The sequence below is a fragment of the Callorhinus ursinus genome, unplaced genomic scaffold, assembly GCF_003265705.2.
Source record: "Callorhinus ursinus isolate GAN/ISIS: 27379988/994484 unplaced genomic scaffold, GSC_fseal_2.0 scaffold43, whole genome shotgun sequence".
In the NCBI taxonomy this organism is placed as follows: Eukaryota; Metazoa; Chordata; class Mammalia; order Carnivora; family Otariidae; genus Callorhinus; species Callorhinus ursinus.
Window position 1 is genome coordinate 2,216,287 of NW_027397105.1, and position 13,511 is coordinate 2,229,797.

The 13,511-nt window shown below is 63.0% G+C and overlaps 2 protein-coding genes across 5 annotated transcripts; one reads left to right on the forward strand and one right to left on the reverse strand.

The window, feature by feature from the left end:
* Positions 1 to 540: 540 nt before the first annotated feature.
* Positions 541 to 6,061, forward strand: ACADVL (acyl-CoA dehydrogenase very long chain). 2 transcript variants are annotated; one of them, XM_025864177.2, is made up of 20 exons: positions 542 to 708; positions 795 to 870; positions 1,151 to 1,216; positions 1,305 to 1,377; positions 1,476 to 1,540; positions 1,652 to 1,786; positions 2,239 to 2,383; positions 2,643 to 2,772; positions 2,875 to 3,000; positions 3,366 to 3,564; positions 3,743 to 3,847; positions 4,281 to 4,367; positions 4,452 to 4,514; positions 4,613 to 4,714; positions 4,785 to 4,882; positions 5,000 to 5,072; positions 5,170 to 5,242; positions 5,345 to 5,417; positions 5,516 to 5,591; positions 5,667 to 6,061. In XM_025864177.2, the coding sequence occupies exons 1-20, from the start codon at positions 647 to 649 to the stop codon at positions 5,805 to 5,807; spliced, it is 1,968 nt and encodes a 655-aa protein (XP_025719962.1). In that variant the 5' UTR covers positions 542 to 646; the 3' UTR covers positions 5,808 to 6,061. The 2 variants fall into 2 exon arrangements, with proteins under 2 accessions (XP_073737709.1, XP_025719962.1); XM_073881608.1 differs by lacking the exon at positions 1,151 to 1,216 and having other exon boundaries at positions 541 to 708.
* DVL2 (dishevelled segment polarity protein 2) lies at positions 5,997 to 13,356 on the reverse strand. Of its 3 annotated transcripts, none has more exons than XM_025864175.2 (15): positions 12,983 to 13,356; positions 10,751 to 10,820; positions 10,325 to 10,470; positions 10,107 to 10,204; positions 9,842 to 9,977; positions 9,657 to 9,747; positions 9,443 to 9,512; positions 9,219 to 9,358; positions 9,066 to 9,142; positions 8,443 to 8,510; positions 8,159 to 8,287; positions 7,916 to 8,047; positions 7,598 to 7,777; positions 7,073 to 7,288; positions 5,997 to 6,949 (listed from the first exon to the last, which is right to left on the reverse strand). In XM_025864175.2, the coding sequence occupies exons 1-15, from the start codon at positions 13,174 to 13,176 to the stop codon at positions 6,504 to 6,506; spliced, it is 2,193 nt and encodes a 730-aa protein (XP_025719960.1). In that variant the 5' UTR covers positions 13,177 to 13,356; the 3' UTR covers positions 5,997 to 6,503. The 3 variants fall into 3 exon arrangements, with proteins under 3 accessions (XP_025719960.1, XP_073737708.1, XP_025719959.1); XM_073881607.1 differs by having other exon boundaries at positions 7,073 to 7,321; positions 7,577 to 7,777; XM_025864174.2 differs by having other exon boundaries at positions 10,095 to 10,204.
* Positions 13,357 to 13,511: the final 155 nt, after the last annotated feature.

Consider the following 13,511-nt stretch of genomic DNA (forward strand, 5'->3'; position numbering starts at 1 on the left):
AGAGAGACGTACAGGAAGATCTCAGAGGCCCTAAAGGGGAGGCAGTGAATTTGAGGAGGGGAGGAGGGTTCTCCTGTGAAAATTCAGGTGTTTCCAAAGTTAGCGACACCTCCTAGGTCTCAGAAGAATATGCTTGGGTTCCCCCCCCCCGCCATGTCCCTCCTCTTCGTGTTGATGGAGACGTGTTTCACAAGGGATCCCGAAGGGTTGTCTTTCCCTCCTCCTGCCTCTGGCATTTAGCTTCCTTTCTTCCCACCTATCCCTTTCAACTCCACCGGGGAAGTCCTCCCTTCGGTCTACCCTCCATCCCTCTGGCTGCAGTCGCCTAAGCTCCTCCCTCTTCCGCCCCAGCCTATTCCATCACCCCTTCCGAGGGCTACACTCTAGTTCGGACGCGCGCGATGAAGGCGTTTGGGGGAGACGGGGACGTTTGGAGATCGCCCTAGGTCAACCAGAATGCAGGGGCGAGGGGGCGCTCCGGAACTACATCTCCCAGCATGCCCGGGAGACCGGAAGCCCCGCCCACCCGCCTCTCGGTGCATTGTGGACGATGAGTCAAGACAGGACGGGGGCAGCCAGACTTTAGCAGACCGCCCGACCGCGGTAGGTCCGCACTCGGGTCAGCGGCGGCCCGAGCGGTTCGGAGATGCAGGCGGCCCGGATGGCCCCGAGCGTGGGGCGGCAGCTGCGGAGGCTGGGGCTCGGAAGGTGCGTGCGGGACAGGAAGGATGGGGCGTGGGCGGATGGCAGCGGTTCTGGGTACCGGACCAGGACTGAGCCCCCTCTCCCCCCAGATCGCGGCCCCGTGCGCTCCTGTGGCAGCCCCCGCCCGGCCCGGCCCGCCGACCCTATGCCAGCGGGGCCGCTCAGGTGAGTGACGGCGGCCTGGGGCGCTTGGTGTGGGAGTGGGTGTGGGGGGGTCCGCCTCGGCTTCCCCTTCCCCGCCGCCGGCAGGGGTCTCCCTCCCCGTCCCGGGCACCTGCCTCCGGGCCTGACGCCGAAAGTAGGGGAAAGGTCAGGGCGCCCTGATGATGGAACTAGGGGAAAGGTCGCCGCAGCTGTCCTCCGCCGGCACCCAGCTCTTCCGCCGGGCTCTCCTTGGCTTTTCGGAAGCCCCTTCCCCGGCCTCACGAACTATCCCTTTCCCCAGGCCGTTGTGGAGAAGTCCGATTCCTTCTCCCCCGAGGCTTCGACCAGGGAGAAACAGGCCAAGGCGGTATGTGGCCTCCAGGCCGGGAGGAGCTAGACCAGGGGTTCACCCTCCCCAGCAGACAGCTCCCTGAAACCCCCTTCTCCCTGTGCAGGAATCGAAGTCCTTTGCTGTGGGCATGTTCAAGGGCCAGCTCACCACCGACCAGGTGTTTCCTTACCCGTCCGGTAAGGGGTAGTCAGAGCCGGGTGGGGCGGAGCAGGGCAGCGCCCTTCGACGGCCCCGGGTGACCTGACCAGCCTGTTGCACGCCCTCCCCCACACAGTGCTCAACGAGGAGCAGACACAGTTTCTCAAAGAGCTGGTGGGGCCGGTGTCCCGTTTCTTTGAGGTGAGGAATGACTGGGGTGGGGGAATACAGGGCTTTGGTCCCTGATGGGGTGGGGAGCGGTGTTGAACAGATTAAAAGGAGCCTGGATGCAGCATCCTGTCCTTCCTCCAGGAGGTGAACGATCCTGCCAAGAATGACATGATGGAGAAGGTGGAGGAGACCACCATGCAGGGCCTCAAGGAGCTGGGGGCCTTTGGTCTGCAAGTGCCCAGCGAACTGGGTGGTGTGGGCCTCTGCAACACGCAGGTGAGGGAGGTCGTCACCCCCCCCGCCCCGCCCCGTTGCCCCCGCCAGGATCCCAGTCTACTGCAACTTTGTGGATTAAGCTCCTTTCTTACCTGACCCAGGATTCAGGTTTGTGAAGTAACTGCCCTTGTGGCCTCTCGGATGGTGACTGTACCAGTCCACACGCATTGTTCCAACAAAACAACAAACTAGGTTTCCAGACGTACGCTTTTCCAGACACTGAACTACATGCATCCCTTACGGCCATGGACCTCACCTAGGTTCACAAGTCCCAGTGGGAGGGACTGACAAATAGGGTAGGAACGGCCCTACCAGGGTCCCTCTCTACCATGGGGACATCTTCTCTCTCCAGTCACCGGGTGGGAATGCCCTGCCCTGTTGCCCGCACTTTCCTGCTGAGGCCCCCACGGGGCAGCCAGTAACAGCCCCGGAGGCCTGCTTTCCTCCCGCAGTACGCCCGTTTGGTGGAGATCGTTGGCACACATGACCTTGGCGTGGGCATCACCCTGGGGGCCCATCAGAGCATCGGCTTCAAAGGCATCCTCCTCTTTGGCACCAAGGCCCAGAAAGAAAAATACCTCCCCAAACTGGCATCTGGTGAGGCAGCCCCAGGAGACCCAGGGGGGACTGGGGGCGTCCTGGGCTTGGTACAAATAAGGCTGGTGGTACGGAGGTCATCGCTTAGCTGGGGCGTGTCAGGTGGGGGAGATTCTGGGAAGGCATCAGTGTGCTGGTCGGGAAACGTGAACCTGACTGTGGCCAGAAGCGTTGAGGGCTGCCTGTGGGCAGGGTGGGGACAGCGAGGGGCCTCTGATGCCCACTGGGACCCAGTTTAAAGGCACTCTCTCCCCAACAGGGGAAACCATAGCTGCTTTCTGTCTAACCGAGCCCTCCAGTGGGTCCGACGCCGCCTCCATCCGAACTTCAGCCGTGCCCAGCCCCTGTGGGAGATATTACACCCTCAGTGGAAGCAAGATTTGGATCAGGCAATCCTCCCCTGCCCGTCTTTGTCTCTTCTCCACCTCCTCCCAGTTTCAGGCCCCACTGCTCTGTCCCCCGCACCCTGACTGCCCCTTATTTTTCCATAGTAACGGGGGCCTGGCAGATGTATTCACGGTCTTTGCCAAGACACCAGTCACAGACGCAGCCACGGGGGCCGTGAAGGAGAAGATCACAGCTTTCGTGGTGGAGCGGAGCTTTGGAGGTGTCACCCAGTGAGTGGGTTTGGGGAGAAGACGGAAGCGGAGCCAGGCTGGGGCACAGCACGGCAGTCCAGGGCAGGTGGTGTCACAGGTCACCCTGGGGATGTGCCCAAAACCCAGAGCAGCCGGATGGCATGTTCTCTTCGGGATTAAGCTGCACAGAACCAATACAAAGCTTCGGCTCCTGCACCCAGTGAGCCGAGCGTCTGGCAGGCTAGAGAACCAGGTGTCCTCATTCCCCAAGCGTGCCCGGCCCTGCTGCCTCCACCTCCTCCCGAGCCGGCAGCTGCAGTATCTCCCCGGCTCCCACAAAATGACCCCCGCCCCACGGCAGCTTGCTAAGCACACCTCTGCTTCTCTACCCTGCCCTGTCACAGTGGGCCCCCCGAGAAGAAGATGGGCATCAAGGCCTCGAACACGGCAGAGGTGTACTTTGACGGAGTACGGGTGCCATCAGAGAACGTGCTGGGCGAGGTGGGGGGCGGCTTCAAGGTCGCCATGCACATCCTCAACAACGGAAGGTTCGGCATGGCCGCGGCCCTTGCGGGCACCATGAGGGGCATCATTGCTAAGGCGGTGAGTGCCCTGCTTGAGCTCCAGCTAGCCGGAAGCGAAGTGGCCCTGTCCCCCTTCCCCGGGGGGGCCCTGTCGTAGGCCTTCCCCTCCCAGCGGGCTCGGGTCTCTGCGTAGCCTGTCCCGCTCCCGGCGGGGAGGAACTGCAGAACCACACTGCCACATGCGGGCCCTCTTCCAGGTGGACCATGCTGCTAATCGTACCCAGTTTGGGGAGAAAATTCACAACTTTGGGCTGATCCAGGAGAAGCTGGCCCGGATGGCTATGCTGCAGTACGTGACTGAGGTGAGGGTCCACCCACACCCCTCTCCCCAGAGCCCCGTGGCCTTCCTCCTAGTCGGTCAGACTACAACCCCCAGCAGCACCTGGGGCAGTGGGTCTCCAGCTTTACACCAATGCCCTAGGGGATGCGGGGAGGCGCAGTCAGCTCAGCCGCTGCAGAAGGGGGAGAGCCGTGTCGTTCTTCCAGAGGTCCCTGAAGTTGATCCCACCTGCACCCCCACCTCATTCTTTCACCCCTTCCAAAGAAGTCCAATACCTAGAAGCCCCCAAGAGCTGGCTCAGGGGACCAAGTACTTCCCTGTGCCTGACAGGTGGAGCTAGGTGGTGAAGGCAAGGGCCTTGAGAAGTAGAGCAGACCTGGTCTTGGGAGCTTTGGGCAATCGGGGTGAGTCTGATACTCTCCTTTTCTTCCTACGTCTCAACCGTGCCATCTCAGTCCATGGCTTACATGGTGAGTGCCAACATGGACCAGGGAGCCACGGACTTCCAGATCGAGGCCGCCATCAGTAAAATCTTTGGCTCGGTGAGGTCCCCAGCCTACAGGGCGGGAGAGCCCAGGGTGGGAGTTTGGCTCCAAGACCAATCTTACGTGGTTCTCGGTCCCCAGGAGGCGGCCTGGAAGGTGACCGATGAGTGCATCCAGATCATGGGCGGCATGGGCTTCATGAAGGTACAGGATGGCGCTCTGCCTGGGGTGGCCACCGCGGAAACAGGAGAGGGGGCGGGCGCCGCTCAGCAGGCCGCGTGTTCTGGCTTCCCCTGTGGCAGGAGCCTGGGGTAGAGCGCGTTCTCCGAGACCTTCGCATTTTCCGGATCTTCGAGGGGACCAATGACATTCTCCGGCTGTTTGTGGCTCTGCAGGGCTGTATGGTAAGAAGAACTCGGGGGAGGAATTAGGGAGAAGAGCACGTCCTCACTGTTAGGCTCTTTTCCCACGCAGGACAAAGGCAAGGAACTTTCTGGAATTGGCAATGCTCTAAAGAATCCCTTTGGGAATGCCGGCCTCCTGCTAGGAGAGGCAGGCAAACAGCTGAGGAGGTAAGCCTGAGCCGAGCTGGGTTGGGCCAGGCCGAGCCAGGGCGAGCCAGGGCGAGCCAGGATGGGCCGGGGTGGAGGTGGTGGTGACTAACCGGTCACTCTCCCGCTTCCTCGAAGGCGGGCAGGGCTGGGCAGTGGCCTGAGTCTCAGTGCTGTCATCCACCAGGAGCTGAATCGGAGCGGAGAGCTGGTAAGCAGTCGGGGTGAGGGGGGACAGCAGTCTGTGTCGGGGGGCAGGTGCGGCTGGGGCCTCTGAGCGCTGGCGCCTTTCCTCTCTATCCAAATAGACAGTGAAGGCTCTGGAGCAGTTTGCCGCCGTGGTGGAGGCCAAGCTAATAAAGCACAAGAAGGGGATCGTCAGTGAGTGAGCCCTGCCCCGTCCCCACTTTTCTCTCCTTTCCCTCCCTCCCTCCCCCGACCCCCCAGCTTTCACCTGCTGACCCCGCCCCATCTACCTGACAGATGAACAGTTCGTGCTGCAGCGCCTGGCAGACAGTGCCATTGACCTCTATGCCATGGTGGTAGTGCTGTCCAGGTGAGGCGGCGGCCAGGGCAGGGGGAGGGGCGGCGGGGGGGGGGGGGCCGGGCCAGGCTCATGGCCCAGGTTGGTGTTCTCTTTCTCCTTGGCGCCAGGGCCTCAAGATCCCTGAGCGAGGGCCACCCTACAGCCCAGCACGAGAAGATGCTCTGTGACAGCTGGTGTATCGAGGTGAGATTCGGCGTTACCCAGGGCAGGCAGGGGGCGCGAGGCGTGGGCCTGAACCCCCTCGTCCTGTGTCCCCAGGCGGCAGCCCGGGTCCGGGAGAACATGGCCGCTCTGCAGTCTGACCCACAGCAACAGGAGCTGTTCCGTAACTTCAAGAGCATCTCCAAGGCCTTGGTGGAGCGAGGTGGCATAGTCACCAGCAACCCCCTGGGCTTCTGACCGCTCCCCGCCGCCAGGGCCTGGCCTGGCACGTGCCTTCTTGAGCCCAGCGCCCCCCACCGGTCCTGGTGCTGCCTTAAAGAGGGCCTGGCCCAGCGCCCCACTGCTCTCTCAGCCTCGCTCCGCCGGGTCTCCTCTTGGCCTCTCGCTGCCTGCCTCCCTCCCAAAGAAAGGAGCCAGAGGCGTGGGGAGTTTGCCCCTATTGCTTTATTTGGTTTTATACAAGAGACTAAATAAATAGAGTAACAAAAGCAGCTACGTGGGCCCCCAATACCGAACACCCCAGCTTCCTCTGACTGCTGGCTAGGGTGCCCACCCCCTTCCTCCTCCCAGCGTACCGCAGCCCGCCCCCCGCCCTGCACAGGACACAGCTGATGCCCGGGGCGGGCACAGCAGGAGGTCACATTTTGGGGTTAGAAGAAGGGGCCCGGGAGACAGGGATTCTTCATGTAAAAAGGGAAGTGTCTACTGAAAAAACGGTTCTAAAAATGTACGAAAATCTATTTCAACCCCCCCCCAAAAAGCTTATAAAAACAGTAAAGCTAAAAATAACCAAAGGTCCCTTATAGACCCCCGAGGGCAGGGCAGGGACCAGGCACTGCCGGTGAGTCACAGTGGCAAGCCCCTCGGCCGGCAGGGGTCCCTCGGCCAGCATGGGCCAGACAGGACAGACCGAGGGAGGAGATCCTGTACGCTCTACATAACATCCACAAAGAACTCACTGGGGTTGCCCATGGCCATGTGGAAACTTTGGCGGCTTGCTGTCAGCTCTGGGGGCACAGAACCCAGGTCTCTGACCGGAGGGGCCCCCGGGGGCTGCACGGCTGGAGGGACGGGGGGTGGAGGTGGGGGCATCATGACCACCATCATGGGATTGTAGGGGAGAGCCATCCCCGGGGGCGGTCCGTAGGGATGGAGCCCAGGATGGGCTCGGAGGTTGGGAGCACCGCCCGCCGAGCCTCTGGAAGGGGGAGGGCCCCCGTCAGCCCCGCCGGGATCCCCGCCCCGCCGGAGGCTGCCCCCCCGGCTGGAGGGCTCGGACTCACTGCCGCTGCCGGACTTGGACTCGGGGGCCCGCTCGTCAGGCCTCCCTGGGCGCCCTGCCCCCCCATCGCTTCGTGTCGACCCACTGCTCCGGCTCCCTGTGGGGGCGGGTGAGGGGTGCAGCCACCTGAGCCCTGGCCCAGCATCCCTTGGCCTCCCGGACCCCCCCATGGGCCGTCCCCAGGCCCGGCGCGTACTGGTGTGGAGGGACAGTGACTCACCCTCGCTGTGCTGGCTGCTGGCACTGCCACCTCCGTAGGTGTAGGACGAGAGCTCGTGGTAGGGCGGCGGCTGGGGGCTGTACGGGTGCGGGGCCGGGTACTGGTATGAGAAGGCGGGCAGCAGGGGCCAGGGTGTGGCCCCGGGCAGAGGAGCCAAGGTGTCCTGGTCCGATGCCCCACTGGAGCCGTCGTCGTTCAGAGACAGGCTGACGAGGTCTGGAAAGCAGGAGAGGAGGGCGAGAGTCACTGCTTCAGCGGTGCCGTTTCCCCAGAACCATCCCTGAGGGCAGCGAAGACGAGGGCCTCCGGCAGGAAACTCCCCGTGGGCCCCCGCCGCCAGGGCACAGCTCACCCAGGGCCATGAGTCCCACGCGCTCGGCCGCGGAACACGGCTGGGGGTCGACAGCCAGGGCAGGGCCTAACGCAGCACACGCTGCGCCACCGTCCACGGCAGCCCTGGCTGGCTTCCTGGCTAGGGGTGCGGCTGCAGGGGCAGGATGAGGCGGCAGGGACAGAGAGACTCACAGCTCTCGCAGCCGCCGCTGAGATCCCCGAAGACGTAGTAGCACTGCTCGGAGAAGGTGATCTTGTTCACGGTGTGCCGGATGAGGCCCGCCTTGAGCAGCCCGCTCGCGTACTTGCGGGCCTCCCGCCGCTCGGGAAAGCCTTCCACGTGATGGTAGAGCCAGTCAACCACGTCCGAGCCTGGGAGCGCCCAGAGCGGAGAAGTGCTCAGTTCTCCTCCCGGACTCCTGCCTCATCCCTGCCTAGGCCGTTCCCGGCTGGGGCCTCCTCCCGCCCCTCCCCTCCTTCCCATACCACCCATCCAGGACCCAGCCATACCCAGAAAGGCATTAGGGATGGTGATCTTGAGCCACATGCGGTCCCGAACTTCCAGCCCAGACTCTGGAGCTGCCATGGCCTTGGTCACAGATGCCATGTCCGTGTGGATGGAAAGACCCCGGCCTTCACAGCCTGTCCGGGAAGAAACGGGTCCGAGGTAGGGCCCCCTGCCAAGCAGCAGCGGGCACAGCACCGGCGAGAGGCCTTCCAGGGAGGGGCCGGTAAGGTGGGCTGGGGGCTCACCCTCAGGCAGAGAGGACCCCGACGTCATGGTGCTCATGGACGAGGAGCCGGGATAGGCCGGGAAGGTGCCGGTCAGCGCAGCGGAGTGGGACACCCAGGCAGCAGGGTCGATGGGCTGGATGGGCTCGTCTGCGACAGGAAAGGCCCCTGCGATGATCATTTCCCCGCCGCTCCCTGACTCAAGACTCCCATCCCACCTCTGCCCTGACCCTCCTCCACCAGCCCTTCCTGCCGCCGGGAGGCCCAACCCCGGCTCCCCCGGCTCCTGACCCCGCGGCACTCACTTCGAGGAAGAGTGAAATAGGCCTGGGGAGAGGGATCCCAGCACTTGGCCACCGTCAGCACGATGGGGCTGTGGGGAGGGGAGCAGCAGTCACACAGGGGTGGTGCGGGGGGGCGGGGCGAGGCCTGGGCAGGGGGGAGGGCAGAGGAACGGGACAGAGCAGAGACCACAGATGGGGCTGGGCTGCAGGGCTGAGGTGGGGAGGCGCCGGCACAGGGGCCCCGGTGACACCGACAACTCTAGAACCGGCGCGGACAGGTGCGAGGGAACACACGGTCAGGGTCCCTCCGGGGCCGGTCCGGGAACAGGGACGCTCAGCCACGCCGTTCGAGGATGGGCATGGGGACGGACACGCGCATGCCCGCCGCACCCGGGGGGAAGACCGCGCAGAGCACGCGCAGAGCTGAGGCGCGAGGGCAGGACGGCAGTCCCCTCCAGGGAGGGCGGGGGGGACTTCGGAGGCATCCAGGTGGGGGTCTCGCGGGCACCCCCTCACCCCATGGGGATGCGTCACGTTCCGCGGCTGTGCCCCGCATGCTCCCCGGACCCGCGTGACGTCATGCCCCTGCTACCCGCGCAGCCGGGGCCGGGAGAGCAGGTGGGAGGACGGGGCCGCCAGCTCACCCCGGCTTGTGCACGATGTCCCGCAGCACCCGCACCGCGTCGTCGTTGCTCATGTTCTCGAAGTTCATGTCGTTCACCTGGAAGCCGGGCCGGCGGGTCAGAGGCGGCCGCCGGGGCGCACACCCCGCCGCCCGTGGCCCCGGCGCAGCCCACCTGCAGCAGCATGTCGCCCGGCTCGATGCGCCCGTCGGCCGCCACGGCACCCCCCTTCATGATGGAGCCGATGTAGATGCCGCCGTCGCCACGCTCGTTGCTCTGGCCCACGATGGAGATGCCCAAGAAGTTGTACTTCTCTGCAGAGGGCGCACGCGTGACGAGGGGAAGTCCGACCGGCGCGCGCCCCCCCCCCCCGGGCCTGGCCCCGCGCCCCCTCGTACCCATGTTCAGCGTGACGGTGATGATGTTGAGAGACATGGTGGAGTCGGTGACGCTGCTGAAGGACGAGGCCTGTGGGGGACATGGGGTAGGAGCTGGGCTGCCTCTGACGACCCAGGGCCGAGCCCCAGAGTCTCACTTCCTGTGCCCCCGGGCCCCCTAAGCCAGGGCCCCCAGCTTCTCCAAGGTCCAGCTGTCCCGCGACAAGCCCCTCACCCTCTCCAGGCGCGGCGGCCGCTGTTTCCTCCGCCGCCGGTGGCGCTTGAGGAGGCGGGAGGCACTGCTCTGCTCCGTGGAGCTGCTGAACCTGTCGGGAGGTCGGGAAGGGGAGCTCACAGGCAGACGAGGTTTGGGGGGGGGGCACGGCCCGCGGGCGGGAAGGGAAGGGGCGGGGGCCGTACCTGCTCATGGTGTCGTCCTCGTCTGAGTCCCCCAGGCTGGCGCTCTCCAGCTCGCTGGTCATGAGGGTTGAGGAGCTCTCATACCCAGCCAGGTGGCGCTCCAGCCTCGAGGGGCCGCTGGGCCTGTGGCCCCCCGCTGCGTGCGAACAGGAACCTCAGGAACCCAGGCCTCCTCTGGCTGCTTCCCATCATCGCGCCTCGGACCGAGCCCTCCCCAGCTCCTGGCGCGCCCTCGGGGCCCTGCCCCCCTCACCGCCATGCTCACTGCTGCCTCTCCTGCGAGGCCGTTCCCGCCGCACCGACGCGACCGACTCTGTCTCAGTCTCAGGCTCCAGGTTTTCCCGGCTGCTGGACACATTAGGGCTGGGTGGGCAGAGACGTGTCAGGGGGACAAGGGCTTCAAGTCCTCAACTGCCCCCCCCCAGGGGGCTTGAGTCCCCTCCTCACCTCCCTCCCCTGGACGCAAGAATCCCAAAGACTCACTGGAAGGACGGAGGCCTAGAGTCCCCAATGCCGCTGGTCCTCTCTGGGGGCAACGGGGGTAACGGTGGGGGGGGTGGCGCCAGTTCGGTCCGAGGCTCATGGGCTGGGGGAGCCATCTCGGGTTGGGGGTTATCTGATGACACTAGCTGGAAAGACGCAATGACAAAACCCGGCTCAACCAGGAAGGGAGGCATCTGAGGTGGGAGTAAGGGACTCGGGGAGAAGACAGGGTCTGAGCGAGCACACGGCCGGCGGAAAGCACCGGAAAAGCAGGAGCAAGCAACAGAGGCTCCAGAAGGCTGAACAGCTCCAGCTGGCTCTCCAAGCAGGCGAGGCAGCAAGGAGCCAGGGCCTCCAGCTCCTGGGCAGGGGGCAGGCTGAGGCTCAGAGAAGTCTGGCGGATGCAGGAGGGACGGGAGCACTCACCCAGGACACCACCCTTCCGTTGAAGCAGGGCAGGCGGGCGTTGTCATCTGAAATCTCCTCCTTCACCACCCTGCCGAGGGACGGCACGCAGGCCAGTGAGAATGGCCTAGCGCCCCCCACATGCACCCCCATTCAAGGCTTCTCCCGATCTTCGTCCAGGTCAAGGACGTTGACTTTCCCGCACCTTGACCAAGTCCTCGTCCCTGACGCTGAAATGCTTCTTGGCTCTCACACCCAGGGGTTTCCAAATTCACCCCCTTTCCTTCCTCCTCCTCCTCCCCTCAAGTCATCCTCAGGTTTTGACACTGCTCCAAAGATTTCCGTGGGTCTAACCCAAATCTCTCACTCCCATCTCAAAGGCCATCCCATCCCCTCTGGTGACCCCTGTTGCCCCAAATGTCTGTCTAACCTTAGGAGCTCTGCTGGCACCTCCCCCAACCTCCACCCTACTCCTCACATGCCGTCCCCAGTCCCCAAAGCCTTTGGTCCACAGTCTGTAGTCTCATGCTTTCCTTACTTTTCTCTATCTCATTCCCAGAGAGCTATCCAAATGTGCCACCTTTCCCCACGTAAAAACACCCATTAGACCGAGACCAAAGAACGGTACTTGCTCACGAGGCTGAGCACTCCCAAGGAGAGGTGAAGCCCAGTTTCCCATTCCCCTGTGGCTCATCTGGCACGGAACTCTACACTAAGCAGCCCAGCCTTGGGGTCATCTCTCCCACGGGTTCCTTGGGATGGACGGGACTTGCCCCTTCTTCTCAACCACCACGAGAAATCATGGATGCCTATTCTGTTCAACGCTGTATCCTGGTCACACAGCAAGGAACCTGATGCTTAATAAGCATGAACAAATATCTGTTGAATAAACATATAAACTATGAAACTCTCTACCCTGAACAGACTCTCTCTCTCATACACACACATCCTCACCTCCAAATTAGGACAGCCTATCTGATTAACCCTTTAGCCTAATATGGTTCTAGGAGCCTAAATACATGAAAACTTAATCCCGTTTGTTATCAATGGGGCAATGCAGCCCAATCACGACCACCACTCCGTCTCAGTGTAACACAGCATTCTTTGCTACAGTAACCCAGCTTCGGCGTAGCCTAACCTGGAAGACTATTCTGTGTGATCTCATTTACAGACCAGTCAGACTGAATACTAGTCGCAATCACAACTCACCAAAAAATTACCACGTATCGCTTACTCTATGCTAAGCTTTCCCTGCAAATTATGTCCATTTTGTGGATTATGCGCCTAACAAACAGAAAAACCTTGATCTAACTCCCAGGTAACTCCCAAGACAGTCCCACTTTCCCAACGTCCAACAGTCTTTCTCAGTAGAGGCCAGTCCATTCCACTATCCCAGACCCCGGACTGTCCCAGTCTAATCCAGCCTGCCTTCAAGGGCTGAGGCTGGCTACCTAGAGAGCTCAGGCTCAAAAACTATGAAGACGTTTATTATTTAAAGTTCTAGTCTAGCCCAGAGCGACCCAAATTACTCCAGAATAGACCAATATGTTCTAGCAACAGCCTAGAACGTCCCATCACGCAGATGTCTGTACCAACATACACGTTATCCCAATACGGCTGTCTGCACTGGCATAACCCCCAAAAGCCGGATCTGCCCTCTACAGTGACTGCATAAAAACTAGGCCCCAACAGAAACTAAGACCCACCAATCCAACCCAATAGAGACCAGAACCACCGAAGTTTTTCCAGGATAGCCCAATCTACTCCAAGGCAGCCGAGAACATCCCAAAACACCATTCTCTGCGTTCGGAGGGACCGGAATGTCCCCACACAATCCCATCTCCTGTAGTATAGTCCAGAATATCCCAAGGTACCCCGACACAGTTCAATCTACACCAGGCGATTCCACAACACCCCTCAGCGCCCGTGTGCTACAGGGCTGCTCCGAATGCACCAGACCACCCAGAATATCCCCAAATCAACCAGTGCGCCCCACTCTGTTCCAGTATAGCCTAATCTTCCCTAATCTGGTTTAGCACAGCCCGGCGCGTCGTCCTACAGCTCCGTGCGCCTCAATCTGTCCAAGCATAACCTTGCCCGTCCTGGGATACCCAATCTAACGCCAGCATAATGGTCGGCCGCACTAGAGCCCCGAAAACCCCAGCATGGCCCAGGGCAGACCTGTGCCCCTCCACAGTGCCCAATCCATCCCAGCACGGCCACCATCGGTTCCAACCTAGGCCTCGCGCTCACCCGAAATCCTGATCCATAGACTTGAAAAAGTACTTAGCGCCCGCGGGCCGCTGCAGGACGCTCTTGAAATCGCCGAGGGTGATGCGCTCGGCGGGAACGGGGATCTTCACCAGGTAGGGAGTCTCTTCTTCATCCAGGTGGTATATCACCTTGGTCTCCCCGACACCGCCGCCCCCCGCGCCGCTGCCCGCCATGGTCTCGCCCGCGCGCTCCCGGGCTCTGCCGCCCACCCAACGGGGCGAAGCGCCCCCGCCGCGCCTGCGCACACCCGCACCCCGCCGCGCGAGCGCGGACAGGACCGGCCGGCGCAGGAGAGTTGCAGAGGAAGAGGGGGTGGGGGGGTCAGCGGGGTGGCGGCCCACGGAAGGCGGGGGGGGGGGGGGGGGGGGCGGGGGGGGGGCGCCCCCGGGGGGGCGGGGGGGGGGGGGCGGACCGTGGAGCTCGACCCGATGCCGCGGACCCTGCCGCCGCCGCCGCCGCCGCGCGCCACCGCCGCCGACGTCGCGGGCGCCCTTCAGCACCCCGCCCA

Coding starts and splice junctions, on each gene's coding strand:
- ACADVL (XM_025864177.2), top strand. CDS start 647: ATGCAGGCGGCCCGGATGGCCCCGAGCGTGGGGCGGCAGCTGCGGAGG. Junction 1,541..1,651: donor CGGTGTCCCGTTTCTTTGAG/GTGAGGAATGAC, acceptor TCCTTCCTCCAG/GAGGTGAACGATCCTGCCAA. Junction 1,787..2,238: donor TGGGCCTCTGCAACACGCAG/GTGAGGGAGGTC, acceptor TTCCTCCCGCAG/TACGCCCGTTTGGTGGAGAT.
- DVL2 (XM_073881607.1), bottom strand. CDS start 13,176: ATGGCGGGCAGCGGCGCGGGGGGCGGCGGTGTCGGGGAGACCAAGGTG. Junction 10,471..10,750: donor ACGGAAGGGTGGTGTCCTGG/GTGAGTGCTCCC, acceptor GCGTCTTTCCAG/CTAGTGTCATCAGATAACCC. Junction 8,048..8,158: donor GGGGTCCTCTCTGCCTGAGG/GTGAGCCCCCAG, acceptor CTTCCCGGACAG/GCTGTGAAGGCCGGGGTCTT.